The sequence below is a fragment of the Nomascus leucogenys genome, chromosome 9 (genome assembly GCF_006542625.1).
Source record: "Nomascus leucogenys isolate Asia chromosome 9, Asia_NLE_v1, whole genome shotgun sequence".
Taxonomy (NCBI): domain Eukaryota; kingdom Metazoa; phylum Chordata; class Mammalia; order Primates; family Hylobatidae; genus Nomascus; species Nomascus leucogenys.
Window position 1 is genome coordinate 61,660,041 of NC_044389.1, and position 23,165 is coordinate 61,683,205.

Below are 23,165 nucleotides of genomic sequence, written 5' to 3' on the forward strand. Positions count from 1 at the left end.
CAGTATAAAAACTGGCTTTGAGATTGGTCTCTCTCTCCCCTTCTACATTTCCTGAGGTCATGTAAAGAATGACTGTAGATTTGAAACTGTGCTTTACTTGAATTTGAGGATTTCTAGCATGGCTGTGGAGGCAGATTGTGTACCTTCTACCCTGCATCCCTGTTTTCTACAGTAGGCGTCTTTAAAAGGTTTCATTTGAACAGAAATGTGATTTTCATTGACATATGTTAAATGTCTCTCCACACTATTGTCTGTCATTTCAGCCAGCATTCCTCCTATTTCCTGTAATCCATATTAAGCATCAAGGTGTTCTCAAGAGATACTGGAGGAGACCAAAAGTGGGTCTCTTTTTCTATTTCTTTATAATTTAGTACAGTTTTCTATTATTTTCTATAATTTGGTGGTGGTTAACTTGAAGGTCACTTCATCTTCTGTGGACTCTTGACCTCTTATATTGGTACCCACTTGTTACATTGAAAAAAGTCCCCAAAGAATATAGAATATTCTGGCATTATATTGCTAGAGATATAATTTATAACCACAGGTGTCCTCTTTCCTGCCCACAAGAACACTGAGATTACAAAAATCACTCTTCCTGAATTGCTTTATGCCTAGATATTCCCTTGACTACCCTTTCAACTCCTTCGGGTCTGCTCAGGTTCACCTTCTCAGTGAGTCCCATCACTACAGCCTAACCTGCTATACCTTTTATTAGTCCATATTACTTCCTGTGATACTGTATAATTTGCTTATGTACTACGCCTATTATTTATTTTCTGCCCTCTCCCTCTAGAATGTAAGCTCCATGAGCGCCAGGACTTTTTTGTTTTTTTTTTTCATTTTTAGTGATGTGTTTAAGCAATTAAAATAGTGCCTGGTACATAGCAGAGTCTTAATAAATATTGAATGATTGAATCCCAGTTCTGACTGATTATACAGAATTTTATGAGAGTTTATTATAAAATGCTTGTAAGATAAAAGAGAAAATGTCACTAAGAATATAGGCTGTTAATCATGAAAGCATCATCTGGAAAACCTATGATGGTAGGAGATAAGGCAGGATTGAAATGCTTAATGGCAGGCCTCTCACCTTAATTTGGATAACCAGTGTAGTTCATGTTAGTTCTTTTGAATATGCAGCTTTTCTATTTCCCCTAATAATTTGGTACCATTTTTTGTGCTGTTATAGTTCATTAACTTTTTTGCATACAAAGTTGATATCTTCAGCTGACTCTTCTTTAAATTCAGAAGACATTTAACTGCATAATTTTGTGTTGTCCATATTTTATATGCTTAGTGCTTTTTATATGTTTAAACTTATGCAAAAATATATGTTCTAAGTAGATTTCTTTCTGAATCTTTATTTTGTACAAATTTTTTAAAAAGTATACTAAAGTGAAATATAGAAGAAAAGTTATGAAACAGTATTTCGATAAAATGGAAATAAATGAATTACTTATATAAGACTATCATAAAAATAAAAGACATTATGGAAAAAACATGTAATACTAATTTATTAGGTGCTTACCATATTTCAGACTGTTCTAAGCACTTTACATATTTTAACTCATTTAATGTTCACAACAGTTCCATATGGCAGATTCATATTCTAATTGTCCCCATTTTACATAAGGAAACTAATGCACATGAATGGTTAAGCAGATTGTCCAAGGGTCCCTATGCTAGTTAGTAGCAGATTGGGCTCTGAACCCACATTTTACTATTCAAGAAACTGACTATAATAATTTATTTTAATTACTACAACCCTGATCTCCAAATTAAGTCAAATTTGTATTTTTTCAATGTAGTATTTTAAATAAAAATGGTACTAGAAGTCAAAGATGGAATTCCAGTGGTTTCTATTATTATCTATAGAGAAGCTTAAGTGTCAGAAAAGGAGAAAAGTGGAAGTATAGTAAAAGAGAGAAGGTGGACTCTGCCAGGTACTGGTTCTTCTCTTTCATAAAAGCAGTTTTAGAGAGGATTTAGGGTTTCTTTGCCCCTGTATAAATCAACCTGGGGTGGAAGAAGCATTTCTCTGTTCTTAGTAAGAGAAGCGGTAGACATAGTATATTTTTGCTCCCATTCATTTGACCTTCCTCATAATTTGGGTATCTTATGTCTATATATGTGTGTGTGCACTGTGCACATATATGTATATGTATGGCACATATATACTTATTTTTGTATATGGCATATGCCCTTTGGTGTTTATTGTGTAAAAATAAACTTTGTATGTAAAAAATAACCATTTTTTACAATGGTTGTAAAAAGTTAATTTTCACTTTGAAAATACTGCTAATTATTGATTTTCTTTTCTTAAGGTAGAAAATATTTTGTTGAATGATGGTGGGAACTATGTACTTTGTGACTTTGGCAGTGCCACTAATAAATTTCTTAATCCTCAAAAAGATGGAGTTAATGTAGTAGAAGAAGAAATTAAAAAGTAAGTATTTGTCTTTATTGCACTTTTGTTGTGGTAATTTTAAGTTAACTTGAGTCTCTGGCCAGCACTGCTAATACAAATTTTAGGTATTTCATTTACAGATTTCTTTGAACTATTTCTGTGCGATAGATGTTGATTAATTCATGTCTGATCTAGCTCAGCAGGAAATATATTTTGCCATAGATGCAGATTTTTTTAGTCTACATTGTAAACAGATTTATAAAATTTGTTAAATAAGCTGTAGTTAGTTAGTGAAATTGTTAAAGGGAGTTTGAAATGATTATTGAATTCAGTTAAACATCTTTGTTTTTACTCATACTGAGGATTTGACCTTGTTAAGAAAAAGTTAAATTATTTGAAAACATTTAAGCTTTTACTTCTTATTTAATATTGAAAGGATTGACTTTTTTATGCATTGAAAACTATGTAGAAAATGAAAGTGTTAAGACTGCATCATCACTGTTACTTTGTAATGATATACTGGAAAGCTCTGGAATGGACATATATCATGTCTACTTTATGTTCTCTTAATCCTGTGCTTTCCGTGGTTGCTAAAGTACTTGTGAGAATCTTTCGCTGATTTTTCTGCTTTCTACTTTTAGAAAATGGAACTACTTGTAAATTTTAGGTTATTTTAATAAAGTGATACAGAATGCAGAAAGATCTCTCAGAATAGGACTTTCTAAATAGTTAACCTTTTCTGAGTTGCCTTTCATCACTTCCTCACAAATTCTCTATTGCCTAATACTATGTCAGAGCCATCATTTGAACTGCAATATTTTGAAATAGTTCAAATAGAGCTGATTTTACTCTGGCCCATTTGTATAATACTGTGGATTTCTACACTACATACTACTACTCAGGAAACTTAGCCTATGATGATTATGTTAGATTTAATAAAAACAAACATGTTAGTAAATATATAAAGTCCTGAAGAATACAAGAATAATAAAGTATTGAATTGGCTTATTGGAGAATACATGTATATAATTTTAAAAATTTATTGGATTGTGATGTTTAGTGGCTGCTGTATAGGATTCTGTCCAAACATCCCTGACCTGCTAGACATTTTATTTCTTGCTGTTGCCTTTTGAAGTATAGGGTTCAATTGAATGTTTTATTAGCGATGAACAAAAGTTCATGAGGGGTTTTATCTTTTGTGGCTCAATTAATGGACTAACCATTCTTTCAGCTGACAAGTACTTATTAAGGGCCAACACTTTCTTGATGCTGGGGTGGGGGTATAGTGAATAAAAATCCTGTTTTGGTGAAGTTTATATTTCTGGTTTCTTAGGTCATTTCTCCACGGTAGTAGTATTCAGACTCTCTCACCAGAGTAATTTGGAAAAAGTAAGATAGTAGAATGTTGACTTTTAAGAGACTTCTTGCAAAATAAAATGATGCAATCCGAATCTTAAATTATGCCATGATATAGGATGTCCATTCGTATTCTGAACATTTCTGACATGAGATTTGAGCACTACTTCATTAAAATGTTCTGTTCATAATAAATATGGGGGTTTTCTATTGGTAAATATTTATTCATAATACCTTTTGGTTCCAAATAGCTTATTATGGAAGTCAGTATTAGAAATACACTTAATGAGTACAGTTAGATTGTAGCAACTAGATTACTTTTAAAATAATTATAAAAACAAACTCAAAAGAGATTTACTACTGTGTCAAGGAAGTATGTTAGAGTCCGTAAAAACAATTTCCTTAGTAAATATATAAATTAAGTTTTTGAGAGGGTGGAAGTTTTACTTTTAAGTTAATAGACAAATATTTTGATAAGGAGACTATAATAGCCAAATTGTGTTATTTCACATAAAAATTCAAGGAAAACTGTTTCCAATATATTGTCATTAAGATTTTTATAATAAAGACATTTAAGCTTTTAGATTATTAGAAATACTGTTGTATTTATTGAATAAAAATGTATATAGATGCTTTGTATTGTTTAATCCTTGATGGGTTTTTAATGAGTTTTAAAAGATAGTATTATTCTATATAATGTTATTGAACCTAAAAGACTTTTTTTGTAGTGTTTTATGTAGAAACAATGTATTATCTGTCTTTTTTTTTTTTATATATATATCTCCACTCCATTTCACTCATTTACTGCCAGGTATACAACTCTGTCATACAGAGCCCCTGAAATGATCAACCTTTATGGAGGGAAACCCATCACCACCAAGGCTGATATCTGGGTAAGGCCAAGAAAGGCTGGAACTTGCTCTAACCAAATTAAAAAATCTGAGTTCAGTTTATTATTTTTTTCTCTGCTCCCCAAAAGGCATTTCCTAATAAGTAGAAGAGAGTGATGTACAGTAGAGCTTCTTATTCGGGAGAAGAAAAGTACTAGAACATTTTATCTTCTCAATCCTGAGATGGAAAGCTAATGTATCAAAAAGCAAATAAAAAACTTCCATATAATGTAACTTTTTAACTACAGTATTTTTTTAGGATTTAGATTATATATGAGTGTTAACATTTTTTTTTGAGTGGAATTTTGGTTGATCAAAATACGGAAAAGCTGGACATAACTCTTAAGTAATTACACAATAATTTTCTGGAGTATTTTAGGATCTTTTTAATGGAAATTGATATGAGTAAATGTTTTTCTAATTACAATATAAACATACCATTGACTAGCTTCTGTATATTGAGGGTCTTTATCATTTAGCCTGTATATATCTGGATATAATTACTGAGATAGACCATATTTCTTTATAGTTGAACTTTGTTAGAATATAGACATCTCTTTAGAACTTATTTTATAAATATGTTTGTGATTGTATTTAATAAACTAGGAAGAGAGTATTTTAAGTGTTAATTGATTTAAATTCAACAGTTATTTAGCCGTATCTATCACAAGTGACCATGTTAGGAATGGAGGAATAAAATTCTTTGGAAATAGTTCTAGGGTTTATAGAAAAGGTCAGGTTTATTTTGTTTTGAAAACATAATGTACAGAAAATTGTCAAGCATAATGTGTGAAACCAAATGAATATCTCCTTGGTTTTCCTTTCCTGTCCTCCTCCCTTTTAGGGTTGGGGTACCAAAGTCTTGAGAGACAAATATTCTTTTGTAAGATAATTAAAAAAAATCTTTAATATCTTTTTATCTGTATAACATATATACATTCACCAAACAGTAATTCTTGTGGTAGATGAATTTTTTAAAATCACATGTATAATTTAATCAATTAAAAATAAGTTTATTAATTTGGTACTACTTATAGATCTCCAGCTTACATAACTCAAATTTAGTTTGCTTTCTGCAGCATTAACATTTGACTCATTGAATGGCTTATAGTAAAGGTGAAGGTTATTATAATGTAGAAAGCAAATTAAACTGGATTTTAATTTATAAAATGAAGGTATTAGAAGAGGTGATTATTGAGGTCTTTTCTGGCCCAATTTTGTGACTGCTGTTGAATTCCATATTACTTGAAAAGAGTATTTCAATAGCAGATAAACAATAGGCATCATACTTTTCATTCTGAAGGCATTGAAGGTTTATTGAAAAAAAATTATTCTCTAAGCACATGACTGTTATCCAATATCTTAACAAAAAGGAGGAGATCCTTTTTTGGGTTGTTTTTTCCTCAGACTTAGTATGCCAGTGAGGTAGCATGCTAAATTGTCAATTATACTTTTAAAATTTGTACTGTTTATATATTAGTTACAGAGTAGAGATTCTGTGATGGAAAAACTGTAAGCTGTGGGCTTACAAATAGATACTGGAAAAAAAAGAAACATAATTAGAGAACAGTATATTTGTATGCTTGAAAGAGGGAGAATTTTAATTTCCATGATGCCATTTTTATGCGTCTTACTTAGCTCAGGTGAAACACAAGTTTGCTACAATATTTTAGGTGTGAATTCAGTAATCTCCAGAAAAAAATACTAAATTCAAATTGGCCAAGAACTGTATCTTTCATCCTGCTTCAATGTAGTACTGATTCAGAGAGTTATGATATTGAGGTATGATATTGAAGTATTTAGCACTTCATATTTTAGAAAATAATTATTTTAAAAAATAATTTTTTGCTTGGAAGTTTCTGTTTTAGGTTATTATTTTTATCCGGAGATTTAGGATGCTGATTTTATAAAGTATTAGAAAATTCATTAATAGGTAACATAAAGAAATGCTTTATGTTACCTATTAGTGAAGAAAATTGAAGATGGTTATCCTCAGCCTTCAAAATTCAGTCACTGGTTCCCTTCTGTTTCTTGTACAATTCTCATTGAGATGGATAAAAAGGGAAATACCTTTGATGTGAAAAAATTAGTGTACCTCATTGTGGTCACACTTTACAAAGCAGAGTATTTAGATTTATATATTTTTAAAGTATACTTGCATTGCTAAAATTGTTATGTGGAACCCCTACAACATTTACTCTAACACAAGACAAATTCCTAAAGTTTGATTGACAAAACAAAACTGGCTAAAATGGAGATTTCTCTTGCCTAGACTATCATCTAGACTGTGCAAAGAAAGATGTAGTCTAATGTGGACATTATACCATTAATAGCATTTTTTTTTTTAGTGTTGTTAAGGGAGGCTTATGTTCAATTTGATGTATATGAGCTGAAAATACCTTCCTTAAAGAAAAAAGCATCATAAATCTTTTGTAACCATACAGAACCGGTTATCCCTACTTCAGATCTTTATAATTTTGTCATGTAATAACCCAGTAATTTGTTTGAACTAACATATTGAAATTTTTAGAGCTTTTGAACTGTTTTCATTGGAACATTGCTACAATATTGAAAACAATCTTTCGTAAATTACTGTTGCTGAACTCACCAAGGGTGTTTAGGTCTATTATAAGCTTCATAATAATTATAAAAATTAGTGCACTTGTTAGCTGAGTAAATTTACTAAGTTGATATGTGGAGAAAATTTAAAAAAGGAAAGCTGACTTGGTAATTTTTAGATAATAAGGCCAAGTTTTGGTATTGCTGATGTAAGTGTATAGTAACTTGGACAATTTTATACAATTTGATTAGAATTGGAAATACCCCTTACACTCTTAAGGCCTGTAGGTGACACTTCTTGGGAAAAAGTAATGATTTCTTGGGCCAAAAAATCTTAAAAAAAAAAAAAAAATCCTTTTCAAGTTTCAGCTGTTAGCACCTTAGCTAGAAATTTCCTGTGCTACTTTTATAGATGCAGTTGGTATTTTAGGGTGTTTTGCCCTCATAGTCAGCAAGTAGATTTATTAGTGCTGTGATGGTTATGAAGCCATGCAAGTTAAGCAGACAGAGCCCTTCCCTTTTGAATTTTAATATAGATTACCCAGGTTACAAATACAAATATAATTAGTATAATGTGCAGTAGAAGTTGGAGGGTTATATCTAGAAACAGAGAACTTAATTTTTATACTGTAAATTAATGAGATGTGCCTGGTAAATAGTAAGAATTTACTGATGGTTTTCTGATAAGTTTAACTGTGCTAGCTAATTCATATTTGGAATCCCAGAACTTTTAAACATGCTTTATAGTGAATTCTTAAAAATGCTGTTAAAGAAGAAGCCTTATACTTTGTTGGTTATATGCTAGTTATGTACTAAGTATATATTTTCCTTGTGGAAGAAATAAAAGTTTAATTTTTTTCCAAAAGGAACCAGCTACTTCTAATTTTTACGATACCATTAATTCAGCCAACTAGCCACAGATGTGATAGAAGATCATGGAAATGATATAGTTAAATGTCTTTTCAAAAATTAAATGTATTAATTTTTTAAAGAAATAATTTGTAAAAAGATTGTTGCAGTATAGAAACATGACTTTTTAAAAGTAACATTTAGTTTTTGGCTATTTTTATGTCTTGCTAACTTGAGCTCTAATGATGTTTATGCTTCTTTGGTTTACAGGCACTGGGATGTCTACTCTATAAACTTTGTTTCTTCACTCTTCCTTTTGGTGAGAGTCAGGTTGCTATCTGTGATGGCAACTTCACCATCCCAGACAGTTCTCGTTACTCCCATAACATACATTGCTTAATAAGTAAGTATTTGGAAAAATATATGAAAATATTGTAGGATACTGTACTTAGGGCCTACTATTTACATTCCTTTACTTAAATCTGGTCTTAATTTCATATATGAAAATTTTGTGAAACCATAGTAAAGAAAAAAACATTTAAAAAAGTGTTTAAGAACTTACATAAGAATGAAAGCAACCTAATTATTGATTAATATAGATGATTTTAAGCCCCTGGGTAAGATTTAGTAGCACACACCAAGGGATAATGTCAGAAGGGCTAGTCTCCGAGAGGCTCTTGATTTCAAAAGAATACTTTAATTTTTCTTCCAACCTCCTTTAAGATTTTTTTCTTCCATTTTGGTAGGTACTGTAATTTAACTTTTTATATATCTACATGGTAAAATTTATTAAAAAGATTTGAGGAGGGGGGAGGACCATCAGCTATTAAAATAAATTAGGAAGCTACAATATTTAAACAGCTCCTCTTAACACGGAGTGTGTCTAGCATTAAGTGTGTTGTGTCTAGCATTTCTGCTTTGTTTTCTGCATTCAAATACCCCTTGTTGTAGCCTCCAGCTCACTGAAATAGAAAAGAGAGAAATAGAAATATATTTGAGGTTTGTATGATGAAGATGGCAGTTCAACTTTCTCAGCCATTTGTGGGCAAAAAATAAGGCTGGATCTCTGTTTCATTCTTTATGCTAAAATTGCAGATAAAGATCTAAATATAAAAATAAAACAAATGTACTTGAAGAAAATAAATGTGAAATTATTTATAAGAGTAGAATGTGGAATTTATAAGCTAGACATTTAATCCCAGGAACTGTTATTAAAAAAAGATTAATCCATTGCCATATAACTTTAAACCGTTAAAAGTTCCCTCAGACTCATGAACCCAAACCCACAAATTAGAAATATTTGTTACTCATTTGACAAATGTCTAAGTTTTATAATTTATGACGCTGGTGTAAATCATAAAGAAAAGGGTAAAAATTCCAAAAAAGGTCAAAAATGGCCAAAAGAAAAAAGGAAGCATAGAAGAAATCTAGTCTGACTTGTGATTTAATTTGCTTACAGTAGTAGGATCTTATTTTCTTGTGATTAGGTTTTTCTTTTTTTCTCTCTGTGTGTGTATGTATGTTTGTGGGAGTGGGGTGGAGTTGTGTGTGTTTGTAGTGTAAGATGGAAAAAAAAATACTACTGATAATTTTAGATCTAATTAGGCTCTAGTTAATTGATGCATTACAATGTATTACATGCTTCCCTTATTGTCAGTAAATATGCTAATTTTAGTTTTTATCATTGCTAGTAAAATTTGATCGTGTATTATGTCTTTGAACTTATTTCTGAGAGCTAGGCAAAAATAACAAAATGTTGAAAAAACATAAAAGCATTCAAGTCAATCTGAAATTACAATATTCCTAGTATTTTACCTCCTGTCAGAGGGCTTTATGGACTTTTAAAGTATTGTATTGAGTAGTAAAAACTTTAAATAGAGATTTTAAAACCATAACGTACTTACCTATAATGTAATGTGTTTTAGAAAACATTTAGATTCTTTGCAATTTTTTTTTTTTCTTTGTCTTCTTCAAGAGATAAGGTCTCATTCTGTGGCCCAGGCCCTGCTGGAGTACAGTGGTGTGATCATAGCTCACTATACAAACTCCTGGCCTCAAGTGATCCTCCCACCTCAGCCTCCTGAGCAGCTGGAACTATGGGCATGTGCCACCATGCTGGGCTAATTTTTTAATTTGTGTAGAGATTGGGTTTTGCTATATGCCCAGGCTGGTCTCAAACTCCTGGCCTCGAGCAGTCCTGCCACCACAGTCTCCCAAAGTGTTGGGATTACAGACATGAACCACCATGTTTGGCCTGCGATTTTATTCTTTATATTTTTCAAATGTGGCCTTTTGTGTCTTTTGCTATTTTATTTCAGTGTCTCTGTGTTTATAATATGTAATTAGTGATTTATATTACTTTTAAATAAATCCTACATTCAGAAAATCAGGAATTCCTAGCTTGGCTCATAGTTTTTGAATGTGAAACTTTTGTCAATTGTGTATTCATGCAATGTAGTTGTTTCCATATATTAACATAAAGCATAAGAAGATATACATTGTTTTAGTATTAGTTCCATTTGCATCCATTTTATAACACAGAAATTTTGAAAATGAAATAGCTGTGACAAATCTTTGTTAAAACTGTATGATTTGTGGTTACCTAAGAATTTGAATATACTTTTCTTATTACTAACTTAGGTCAAGGGTAGTTACCGTTATTTACTCTTCATAAACCTATTAATTTCTTCTTTCTTTTCTGGAGACTTTTCTTCTTAAAAGTAGTGGAGTCAAATATTTAGAACTTTTCTTACCTTTTGTTAACTCTCCCAATAGACAAGTAATGGGGCCGACATGGGGGATGAGGAAGGAAGCACTTTATATTTCCAGATCCAGGAGTTGAAAAGAACTTAGGAGAACCATTTAGAGGAGAATGAGAAGCATAACTAACAGGATTACTGAATAGTTATGAAGAATGTACCGAAAGCTGGCTGCCTCAGTTGTCTTTTGGCTCCTGTGTTGTAAGGTGATTAAAGAAGTACATTGTAATGGGTGCAGCACACCAACATGGCACATGTATACATATGTAACAAACCTGCACATTGTGCACATGTACCCTAAAACTTTAATAATAATAAAATTAAAAAATAAGAAAAAAAAAAGAAGCAGCACATTGCAGAGATTAAGAGCAAGACTTCTAGAGCCAAACAGCCTTGGATTGCATCTGCTCTGTCCCTGTTTGGTATGGAACTTTGAGCACCTCCATTTATCTCAGTCTTCCCATTTCTAAAAGGGGCATTTAAAAAGTACCCACCTCTTAGGGTTATTGTGAGAATTAAATGAAAGATGAAAACTGCTTTTTAGTAAGAGATAGCCTTTAATACTATAGTCATTATTACTATAACAACTAGCACTGTAACTACTCTTGATATCAATATTATAATTCTTCATCTAACTTAATTTCTGATTTTCTGGATAGGGCAGGACATGCTGTCAGACACTTACTAGAGCATACTTTCCCTGCAGAAATAACTTTGGATGCTTTGAAGTAGAATTTGGTTTTATGGGTTAATGGTGGATCTACCAAAGGCTTACCATAAATTATCATATATTCCAGAATATACTGTTAAATATAACTACTAAGATTATTTTTCTTACCTCCTTATTTTGTGCAATAAGGTAGTGATGAACACCATGTTGGTCAGGCTGGTCTTGAACTCCTGACCTCAGTGATCTGCCTGCCTCGGCCTCCCAAAGTGCTGGGATTATAGGCATGAGGCACTGCGCCTGGTCATTTATTTATTGACAGGATCTAGCTATGTTGCCCAGGCTGGTCTCAACCTTTTGGGCTCAGCTGATCCTCCTGAGTAACTGGTACTACACGTGTGAGCCACTGTGACTGGTTTGATTAGGGTTAAATTTATTTCAATACCCATATTGTGGGAAACCAGGAATTTGCTTGCTTGTTTTTACTACATTTAAATTTGTTATGGAAATTTAATAATTTCTGCAAATACAGACAGAGCAGTGCAATAAGTTTTCATGTACCTCATGAAAATATCTTACCCGACCTCACTGGTTATCAACTCATGGCCAATCTTGTTTCCTCTATAACCTCACCCACTCTCTTCTCCTATATTATTTTTGAAAAAAAAAAAAAAAAATAGCTACTTAAAAGTACCTTTGAAATGAAAGACTAAGATACGGTTTCCTTGGAGCTTTTCAATCATTGGCTCTGGGTTACTACTTGAATAGCTGTAGAGAGAGGGCTCTGATCAGTAACTTTTCAGGGTAGTTACCAGGACTATTCCAAATATATTATCCTGGCATTATTTAGTGCCACTTAATGTTTTAATTATGATTGAACATATTATTAGCTATTAAATTTAGTTTCATTTCAGCACCCGTATACTAAGATATGTAGGACATATATAGTAACATGGTTAAGTTTCTATAACAATGTCTGTAGGTTAACAGATAGAAATAATGTTGATGGATGAAATATTTATGGTTGGAAAATTAGAGTGGATGTTTCTCATTTCAGGGAAATTAAGGGTAATAACTTGAAGTTTGTGGGAGAGAAAAATGTGTCTTTGTGGAGGGAAAACCAAACAAATTTTAAGCAGGAAAATTGTTTCGAGACTTCTATCCAAAGTATGTTCTTTTTAAATTTGTTGAGCTGTTAGATTAGAGATGGTGGCTTAACTTTATCTAGGCCCAGGCATGGATCCTTCGTTTTGTGTAACTTGAATGGTAACTACTTCAATTTTTGGCTTGGGTCCTTGACTAAACCATAGTATAACTTGGCTGCTGCAACAAACAGCTCCTTTAGCTTCTATTTTTGTTGGAATGTGCAGGGATTTTGTGCTTTTCTATGCAATATTGGTATAGGCATAATTAATTCAATTGCCTCAGACCAGTGTGTACATCAATAGGAAATATTGTTGTAGTTTAGTCATATACTACCTTCAGTGCTGAAGCTCTATTTTGTGTTCTTAGGTTGTGTTAGTAGTATTTGTGTCAACAGAAAGATTTACACTATTGAGTGAGCAGAGAAATATTATTTCTTCGTGGCTAAGTTTTAAAAAGTTGATTTTATATTTATAGTAGAATCAGATTCAGTGGTAATGGTCTTGTGATGATTCACGTGATCATTTTAAGTTGAGTAAACAAGGGCATATTGTAGCTTCTCTGCCTTTTTTGTTTTGTTTTTAAACCTAATCACATAATACTACTTTTAGGTTAACTGGACACATACATTCCTTAATCCATTTCTTTTCCCCAAAAGCGTATTTTGTTAATAGGTGATATGGTTTTATTGTCATGAAGTAGCAATTAATAAAACACTGAACTCGAGGTTTAATTATTTGCAGGAGAAAATGGCTTTAGAAAAACTATAAAAATTGAAGGGTCAATTTCTTTCTTTCTTTTTTTTTAAAGAGACAGGGTCTTTCTGTTGCCTATGCTGGATTGCAATGGTGAGATCATAGCTCACTGCAGTCTTGAACTCCTAAGCCCAAGCCATCCTCTCACCCCAGCCTCCTAAGTAGCTGGAATTACAGGCAAGAGTCACCATGCCTGGCTGAAATTGTCCTTTTTGAATCAGTGTTTAGCTGTATTAAATGTGATACCTCTGCACTCTAGATTACATCCTTCAGTAATCCAGTAGTACATTTTACAACCCATTCTCTTGAAGAGTTCAGTAAATTATATTATTCAACTTAAGTGCTTAAAGATGCCTTATTGATTTTTTCCTTTTTTTAATTGCTGATAATATTCAATTTAGAAATATTTGGAGATAAAAATGTAGCCAAGTTCTACCTGTGGGTTTTAGGTATGATTATTCCTCTTTTCATACTTTGAATTTAGAACCAAGTCAGAGATGGTCCACTGGAGCTCATCAGATAAAACTGTCAACTTTTTGGTACTGATAAAGCAGATTGCAGAATGAAATTTAGATCTAAAGCCGAAGGAGCCTGTTCCTCTGTTCCCAACCCTCAAATTTATTACCATCCAGTCATAGGCAATGCTGGAAAACCTTAGACTTCTTCCACAGAGACAGGTTACTTACAAAATATGGTTTAGCAGAGAACATGTATGTTCTTAAAATAACCTGTTCTGAAAGAAAGATCATCAGAGATTGATGGATGGAGGTGTTTCATTCTTTTTTCTAGTCTAACAATTTGACAAATCACTGTCTTTCCCATTGGGGAGAATGAGTTATAGTAGTAGATACAGATCATGGCACTACACTAGCACAGTGGCTTCAAACTTTTTGTGACTGTGATTCAATATACTAATAAAAAATACATTTTAGTTATGACCTGGTATACACACAACACACAGAATACACACACATAAACTGAATCACATTTCATAAAATATTGCTTATGTTTACCATATTAATGTACTCTAATATTTTCTGCTCTTCTTTATTACAATAAATAGTAGTTCTGACCTTTTGAGTTGATTTTATGTCACATAAATGGGATCAGTACAGTTAGACAGACTAAACTGGCTCCAGCAGATATATTCCCACATGAAAACATGACCCAGGGGAATTGGAGGTCCTTGTGTTTGCTTGTAAGATAATATCAATTCTACCTGCAACCTAGCTACCTAATCATTAGAGGATATGGTGTGCTTAACTTGAGAGACACAAATACCTATACCCATATAGGTTAGGACACAGAATCTCAAATTTATTTTTTTCTCCCTCAGTGCTTCTCAACTGCTATGAAAGAAAACAAAGAAAAACCAGGAATGCCTCAACTATCATTTAATTCCTCTCTGGATACTTGAAAAGTTTTTCTTGGATTAAGCCAGGCCACAAAAGAAGTACATTCTTAAACCATACCCCTTTCTTTTACTGCATGGCATTTAGGCCACTAGTCCAGACTGATAGCGTGTTTAAAACATGACCCTGTGTCACTCACTGCTATTCCTTAAGGATGTTGTTCACTTTGTGTGAGCTATCTTTAGAAAGACTCAACAGAGAATTTGCTCTCTAGCTTTCAGTATCACGAATAGTGTTTTTCCTTAGCACCTGATTTGTTTTTGTATTGGATACACTGTGATTCATGTAATGGATCGTGTTGCCCTGTTTATATTGGCAGCTAAAAAATGGAGAGCAAATTTTGGGCCTGCATTTAAGACCAAATCATATGTAGTTTGTAACTGACCTCATTATCCTGTCCATCTCAACCCCCAAGCCATTATTTTTCCATTAGTTTTAATTTTCTTATATATTTAAAAAATCTTAGCTTTGTGTGCCACTTCAAGTTCTTTATAGGACTAAATATGTATAATTAGCTATTATTGAAATTAGATTTTAAAAGCCAAATAAATTTGTTAGAATAGAAAAATAGGACTATACGTTTGTGAATTAGGTAGATTTCGTGTGATTTGTTTGGTTTTTAAAATTATATGAATAAGTAGTTATTGTTAACAGTATGTTTAAATTTATCCCCATTTTGTGTACTGTTGTTATGTTAAAAACATTTAATATCTGTTGGTATCAAGATAAAATAAATTTTGTAGATTCCTCAAATCTTTTCTCAATTGAGTTTGAATATAAACTAGCAAATATTAGAATTAAAATGTTTTTAGTTATTTCAATCTAGCAATGGTGGTAAAAATTATAAAAAAATCAATTTTATAAGTGATATATGTTAGCATTATAAATATATAAAATCAAGTTACATGCAGAGTTTTCGTATATTTTACACTGAACTCAGAATCTCTCAAATAAATTATAACTTTCCACATAACTGTGTTTTTAGCCAAAATAAGTTTATCATGTCATTGGAGATGTATCACACATTCTGTATTCAAAATATTACTTAAATTTGAAGGGAAGATTTAATTCATTTTGATTTGTAATTTTATTTAGCCCATTTACATACTTAGATCTCTCTATACATTATTAGCAAACTTAAGAATATCATCTAATTCTTTAAATTTTACATTTTAAGTAGCTTAAAAAGGATTTGAACATTATAACAACTTAGAGTTAATGAAGCAGAGGTAGACTTCGAGATGTCTTAACAAAATCTTTTACTTATGGAATTGAGTATAAATGTCAACCTTGTGAAATTTAGAATTAAAAATTATCCAAGAAATGGAGTACTACCAAATGGTAGTGGTCATTTTGGTAGAAAAAAGATCAGGCATTTCAAGCAATACTGTAAGGTTATTTTGAAATCTGTTCATAAAAACCAGAAAACTCTGCCCATATTTCTGAGCATGATGTGGATAACATGTTAAGATACAGAACTATGGTGAATGTTGTTAGCATCAATATGGGAAGAGAGCATGTTTTTGGAAAACGACAGTGCCAATCCATTACTACTTTGTTAGATTATAACGTACACAATTTAGACTTTTCTTAATGATTCAGGATCACTTAAAAATTAATACAGGTATTTTGGATAATTGTAATAATTATTTTGAATAGAATTATCTTGAAGGACCTTTTTACTATGGCCTTGAAACTTTCTTGAATAATTCCCCAGTGTTCACTAAACTCACTTTTTCTTTTGTGTCACTTTTTCAATAGAATAATCATGTTTGTCATTCATACTTCTAGTGTAGAGCTGTTCTGTGACTGATCTACCCTTAGCTTAGGATAATGCTTTATTTATAAAATAGCAATTTCTGCAGTTTCTGTAGGCATTAATAAAGTTTGCTAGAATCATCACTCATCTTAGAATGGAACAGAAAATATGTATTTTGTATCCTTATAATGTGCCCCTAAGTCGTATAATGTGTGTTTCATAAAACTTCTTAACATTTTGATCTATTCTTGTAGGGTTCATGCTTGAACCAGATCCGGAACATAGACCTGATATATTTCAAGTGTCATATTTTGCATTTAAATTTGCCAAAAAGGATTGTCCAGTCTCCAACATCAATGTAAGTAGATTTTCAAGTAGGATATGAATTTAAAATTCATTTTATCGTATGTGAATATATTTACTTTCAGAGTTACTTTTTTTGTTGTTGCTGTTGTTAAAACACAGAGTTTCTTGTTTCATGACAAGTGATCTGATTGTGTGTTTGTTATTTGTGGTATAAAGCTTCAGTACCCAAACTATGCACTGAGATACCTTGGGGAGCTGCTGCAGACTCAGGCAGGATATTTTGCATTTTTGAGGAAAACACAGGGACATCTTTCTGACTTGACACAAAACTAATTTTATTAAGTTATTTGGGCCTACCCATTTAATAAACAGGACTGTTAGTTTTTTTTTTTCTTTCTTAGAAGTGTTGTAAACAATTACTGAGACACTGAGCACTCTGTTAACTAAGTTTGGGAAACTTTGGTATAAAGAGCACAGGCCTTGTTAAGTGGGAACTAAACAATGTGTACGCATAGATATAGACAGTGAAGCAATAGACATTGGAAGTCAGGAAGGTGGGAAGCGGATGAAGGATGAGAAGTTACCTAATGGGTACAATGTACACTATTTGGGTGATAGTCATACTAAAAGCCCAGAATTCACCATTATGCAGTATATCCTTATAACAAAACTGCACTTGTATCCCCTAAAACTATAAAAAAATTTTTTTTAAAAAAGCACAGGCAATGTAAACAGAGAGACCCAGATTCAGTTTTGTCCTTATCAGTGACTGACTTTGAATCTTTTGGTAAGTTACTTTAATGTCCATTTCTTTTTCTGTAAAACAAGGATAGTAATTATAAGGATTACATGTAAAACCCAGTGCCTAGTCCATGGAAGGTGCTCAGTTGGCAATAGTTAGTATTATTCAAAAGCTTTCAATTTTATTCACTGTCTGTACAGTGCATTTAACTACTTTAGGTGAATCGTGTATGGCAAGTCTCTGCCAATGTTAATAAAGGTTCTGCAATCACCACTGATTATAAGCCATTCTTGACTTTGTAAAGATCATTCTGGCCTGACCTGTTTCTGTAGGGTTTCCTTTATGTGTAACTTAATCTACCCCACTAAGAAAAAAGAAGGAATGTGGTATGGTACCTTTCCTTTTTTTTTTTTTTTTTTTTGAAGCCCTTGCCATATTGATGTACTCTTTTCTCTGCTGAAGCTGAAAGCTTTGCAGTTCTAAAAGTAGTTAAGTAGACTCATTCGACATTTACTCAGCAAGTATTTATTGAGTACCTACAAAGAACTAAACACTGGGTATAGACAAATAAACAAGTACTTCTGCCCTCATTTTCCAGGACTTACATTCTGTGTCTTGAAAATTATCTGTAGTATGTAGAAACAACACTTGATTCTTATTGTAAATGCAAAATAGTTATTGATTTACAAGTGTAATATAATCTTTCTTTTTACTCAAGATTTACCCGCTTATAAATGGATACAATGGTGTTCTTCTGCTTGTTTTCCAAGGTTTCTGTGGCACATGAATATGAAATTGACATTTGTGTAACATGTAGTGATATTTGCAGATTAGATCTGGCAAATATATGTGAATAATTTGTAGGTATCTGATGTGAAAGTAACAGTGCCTCATAGTGCTTTTAAAGTTCAATAATATATCCATAGCTTACAAAAACTTTCTGCAGTTAAAACAAAAAACTAAAATGAGACATTTTATTTTTTTTCTTCCAAGAATTCTTCTATTCCTTCAGCTCTTCCTGAACCGATGACTGCTAGTGAAGCAGCTGCTAGGAAAAGCCAAATAAAAGCCAGGTAGGCAAAACTATGCTGAAATTGAAAAGGCATTAAAAAAAATGATAGGTCTTGTTTTTAATCCTAGCAAGTGTAATTGATTAAATACCATCTTCGTCCACAAAAAATGTTGTGTTGCTTATTGTATGTGGTATAATTGAGATAGCAAATACAAAATAAGCTTTTAAAAATATTAGATAAAGAGTCCGGCATCATCTCACTGGAACTGTTCACTTGATGACAAGTGATTGTTTAACTGATGATGTGACAGCAGGTCTTTTTTTTGGACAGGATTTGTCATTTTCATCACATAGCAACTCTAGTTTAGGAAATACTATATTTTGAGTTTATAGATGTTTTTTTTTTAATTTAAGGAAAGAAAAAAATAGCTCTTACAGCCAACTAGAATATATAGAATATGTATGCACTTTGTAGAATTTGTAATGAGTGGTTATAATACTTTTTAAGGCTGGTAAATATGTTTTCAATCATTTTTCAGAGCATTTATTATATTATTAATAATAAGTTTGAACTATATTATGTAAGTTAAGACTGAATCTGTTAATGATTGATTCCCCCCTCCACACACACTTTTTTGAATTTAAAAGTTAATAAGCAGGATTGTATCTTAGATTATCAGACAGGTATAATACTACATTTGGGGAGATTTCTTGGTCACAGCAATTTTGTATTGTATGTTATTTATGCAAAGTTCATTTGTTTACACAATACAAAAATATATTCATATGCTTTTTATATGCAAGATGTAGACAATTGAAACACAAAATAAAAAAAAGCAGTTTTTATTTCCAAGGAGTTCACATTCTAATTGACAAGTAAACGATTACAACCTGATAGATATTAGGGTACTTTGAGAGTGTGGAGGAGGGGAAAGACTGGGAACAGAGAAAACAGGAGCACATAAAGGATGCTTTTCCTGCGGGCGGGAGTTGCTGCACTCCTCCTTGAATGATGAACAGTCAATCACTTGTAAGGGTGTGGAGTGAAATTATAGCAGGCAGGCAGTTTAGGCAAGAATGACTCTTGTGAAACTACAAGACTAGGACAAAAGGGGACATATACAGGAGTAGTGGGAAATGAAGCTGGAGAGGTAGATAAATGTCAATCATGAACAACTTTGTTTATATATCATGCTGACAAATTTGGACTTTGGCCTATAGGTCAGTTAATTTTCAACCTTCTAGTCAGTTCTACTCTTGGAGAGTTGGTTGTGACTGTGTTGTAAATGATCTGTTACTTATAAATTGTTAAAATTTCATTTGTGAATGACTTATTTTAAAAAATGGTGTTTCTCTAAAAATATCTTCACTTGAATTTCAAAATGTTCTTTTGAGAAGAGATGAAGGTGTAAAGTTATATCTAACTTGCAGGAATCCAGCTTGACCAGCAATCGTTCTTATCTATGACGTAGCTTTAATTAGCATCCACTGTTATAGTTGAGTGGTAATTATGAATTATTGTAGGATTTGTCAGTTGAATTTTATTGTGACTTCTGTTTTTTAAAATAATTAGTAAATAGTTAAATCTTTGAGAAAGTAGGTGCAGATTTTTTTAAAAAGCGTAAGTCAGCTGAACAAGAATGATGATTTGTTAATTTTTTACCCTAATGCAAGTTATAGCTGTAGAGTTACAAGACAGTGAAATAGTGCTATTAAAATTCACAGTGCTTATTTATAGTATGTTAAATCTGAACATTATGTATATTAAAAAATAAGGTTGACTGGTACTTACTGGTTAATAATATAAATTTACTCTTTATGAATATTAGTGAAAACTCGAAAAAATCTAAATATATACAAAGCTTAATATTAAAAAATTTAGTTTTTTCCATGTAAAGAGCACATTTTGGGAGGAGAAATCATTTACTAGCAGTTTCATTACCTACATGTTTTCAAAAAGCTCCTGTGGGTTTCTCAGCTGCCTTCAATCTGTGGTATTCTTTGCCTTCTTAAAAGGTCACTCTCATCTCCCCGAACTTTGCATCTGCTCTTAGTATGGTTTAAGATGTGAAATTTATCTGACACATGTCTTAAAGATGGAGACACTGAGAATCACTGGCCTGGCAGATGGAAACATTGAAGGATTTTAAGCAGGAGTGTGAGTCTGAGTTTTAGGAAAACTACAATGATTTTGTTCAGGTGATGGCAAGGAGAAAAGAAGGGAAGCAGAAAAACAGCTCTGTGACTGTTGTAATAGTGAAAATGAGACTGTGCAGCAGTATTGATGCAATAATTACTGTTTTTAACTTCAGTCAATTTTGTATCTTCCCTATGCCTAATCTGCCCAGGCATTTTCTTCCCATTCCTTCACATACAATGCCTGGTTTCTTTGTCACTGCCTAATGAAGTCAAACTTATTAAGAAAATTTTAAACCCCAGTTTCTACCTGAAGCCTTCTGTAGCCAAATTAGGTTAAAAGTACAATTACATCTCCATAAACTCTTGACAGCACTAGCTTGGCACTGATGATTTTTACTATCTTATATTTATTACATTTCCACTAACATGTGCCCTGTCTTCCTAGGTATGCTGTAAATTCTTTGAAGACAGGGTGTTATGCAGTGTTTTGCTGGATATCAGTAAATGTACAATACATATTACTGCATTGATAAAACAGAGACATCAGAGTGAACAAAGTATACAGACTTTCAATATGCTTCTTAGGGCTTTTGCTATACCTGCGTGTGTTGTGAATCTCTAAAGAGGGTTTGGACCAGCAACAAGACAACGTCAGGTCTGGCCTGTACTAGCCATTTAATACAGAATGGATAGTTAAACAGAGAGATTGTGTACAATATTTCCCCCAAATTACTTGAGCTTAGGGAGTATAGCATTGATTGTAATGCCACATCAATAATTTGATGTCAGTAAATACTTGATTATCATTAAAACAAGATATAATTGATTATATATATACCGATATATGTATCGATATATATATGTAGTATCTGTATATATTTGTCCTATTAGTTCAATTTTCATGTCTTTTACCATCCCCATCCCATCTAGAGCTTAAGTGTTACTTTCAGAAAACAGCATACATATAATTCTAAGATCTTTTGATTCAGCGTCACGTTTTTTTTTGGTTCCTCTTGGAAAGTTAGTTGTTAATAGGGCTCCCTCTTGTGGTATACACAGATATTGGGAAACAATTGGATGTGTGCATTTGCTGATAGATGCAAATGCAGCAGATGTGTGCTTCATAAATCATATGTATGTAAAAATTTTAAGTATTCACTTGAAAATGTGTAAGGGGATTTAATAAAGATATTTTATTGTGAATCCTGTTGGAAAGTGAACATTTGGTCCTATTAACAAATAGGAGTTTTTGTACTTAATTTATAGAAAGCAAGTTGATAAATACATAAATATTTTACCTTTTTTGTTTTTTTAAAAAAGCAAATGTTGGTGTCTTCTCAAATTATATTTATTGTCTCTTGATTTCAAAGCTGTGTTTACTGCTTAACTACTCACATCTGGGGCCTAAACTAAGTCCTAGTGGGATAAATTTTATATACTTTCCAGTCTGTGTTCTAAGTAAAGCAAAGTTAAAGATGCAAGAAGTTGAATGTGAGCAGGTGGCATCTGTTAAAAGTTTTGGCTTATTTTGTTTAACATGCCCTAGGCCACAGTCTTTTCTTTTTTTATGCCTTGGAGTCCAAGCAAAGGGAGATTATTCCTTGCTGTTTCTTATTTTTATTTCCCTGACAAGTTCAGAGAGTGGCTGTCAGTTTTGTCCAAAACCTTATGAAAAGGTTTCTGTTTATTTCCTTTCAGTATCATTTCATCTCCTTAAGAGCAATTTCTGGGACTATATTCTTTTTTTGCTGGTTTCAGTAGCAGACTATGAATGGTTGTGTACTGTTTTAAGGAAAATTGTTAGTTTTATTTATTTTTCTGTCTTTAGTAAACATTTAATACTTGAAAATGAGCCTTAGGAGAAAGATGGGGACTAATGCAATTATCAGTAATAGTTAAAATGCATCTGTTGAGTTGAATGCTTTATAGAATAAATAGTAAATTAGAAATAATCCCAATATTTAGAATGAAATATATTCTTCTGTTGTAGAATAACAGATACCATTGGACCAACAGAAACCTCAATTGCACCAAGACAAAGACCAAAGGCCAACTCTACTACTACTGCCACTCCCAGTGTGCTGACCATTCAAAGTTCAGCAACACCTGTTAAAGTCCTTGCTCCTGGTGAATTCGGTAACCATAGACCAAAAGGTAATAGAGCCCCGCCAACCTCATCCTCTTAAAGGTTAAAGTTAATAAACCTTTTATGGTTTGATTTCTTGACCTCAGGTGATCCTTAATATTGTAAAGCAGATAACATAATGCTTTCAGAAACTTTCTACTGATGTCTAATAAATTCAGTTGGTTTCTCAACAATTCAATTGTTGTGCGCAAAGGGAAGTTACTGGCAATATAAAAGTATGGTAGAAAAAACTCACAATTTGCTTTGATACTATAAATATAAACT

General features: G+C 32.3%; 1 protein-coding gene across 2 annotated transcripts in view; it reads left to right on the top strand.

The window, feature by feature from the left end:
• Positions 1-23,165, top strand: part of BMP2K (BMP2 inducible kinase) — a 143,853-nt gene that overhangs the window by 69,156 nt on the left and 51,532 nt on the right. For both annotated transcript variants that reach the window (XM_030819041.1, XM_030819040.1), the window contains exons 5-10: positions 2,325-2,446; positions 4,575-4,656; positions 8,332-8,464; positions 16,811-16,914; positions 18,598-18,677; positions 22,746-22,909. In XM_030819041.1, coding sequence (XP_030674901.1) covers positions 2,325-2,446; positions 4,575-4,656; positions 8,332-8,464; positions 16,811-16,914; positions 18,598-18,677; positions 22,746-22,909 — 685 coding nt within the window. The remainder of the gene's footprint in view (positions 1-2,324; positions 2,447-4,574; positions 4,657-8,331; positions 8,465-16,810; positions 16,915-18,597; positions 18,678-22,745; positions 22,910-23,165) is intronic.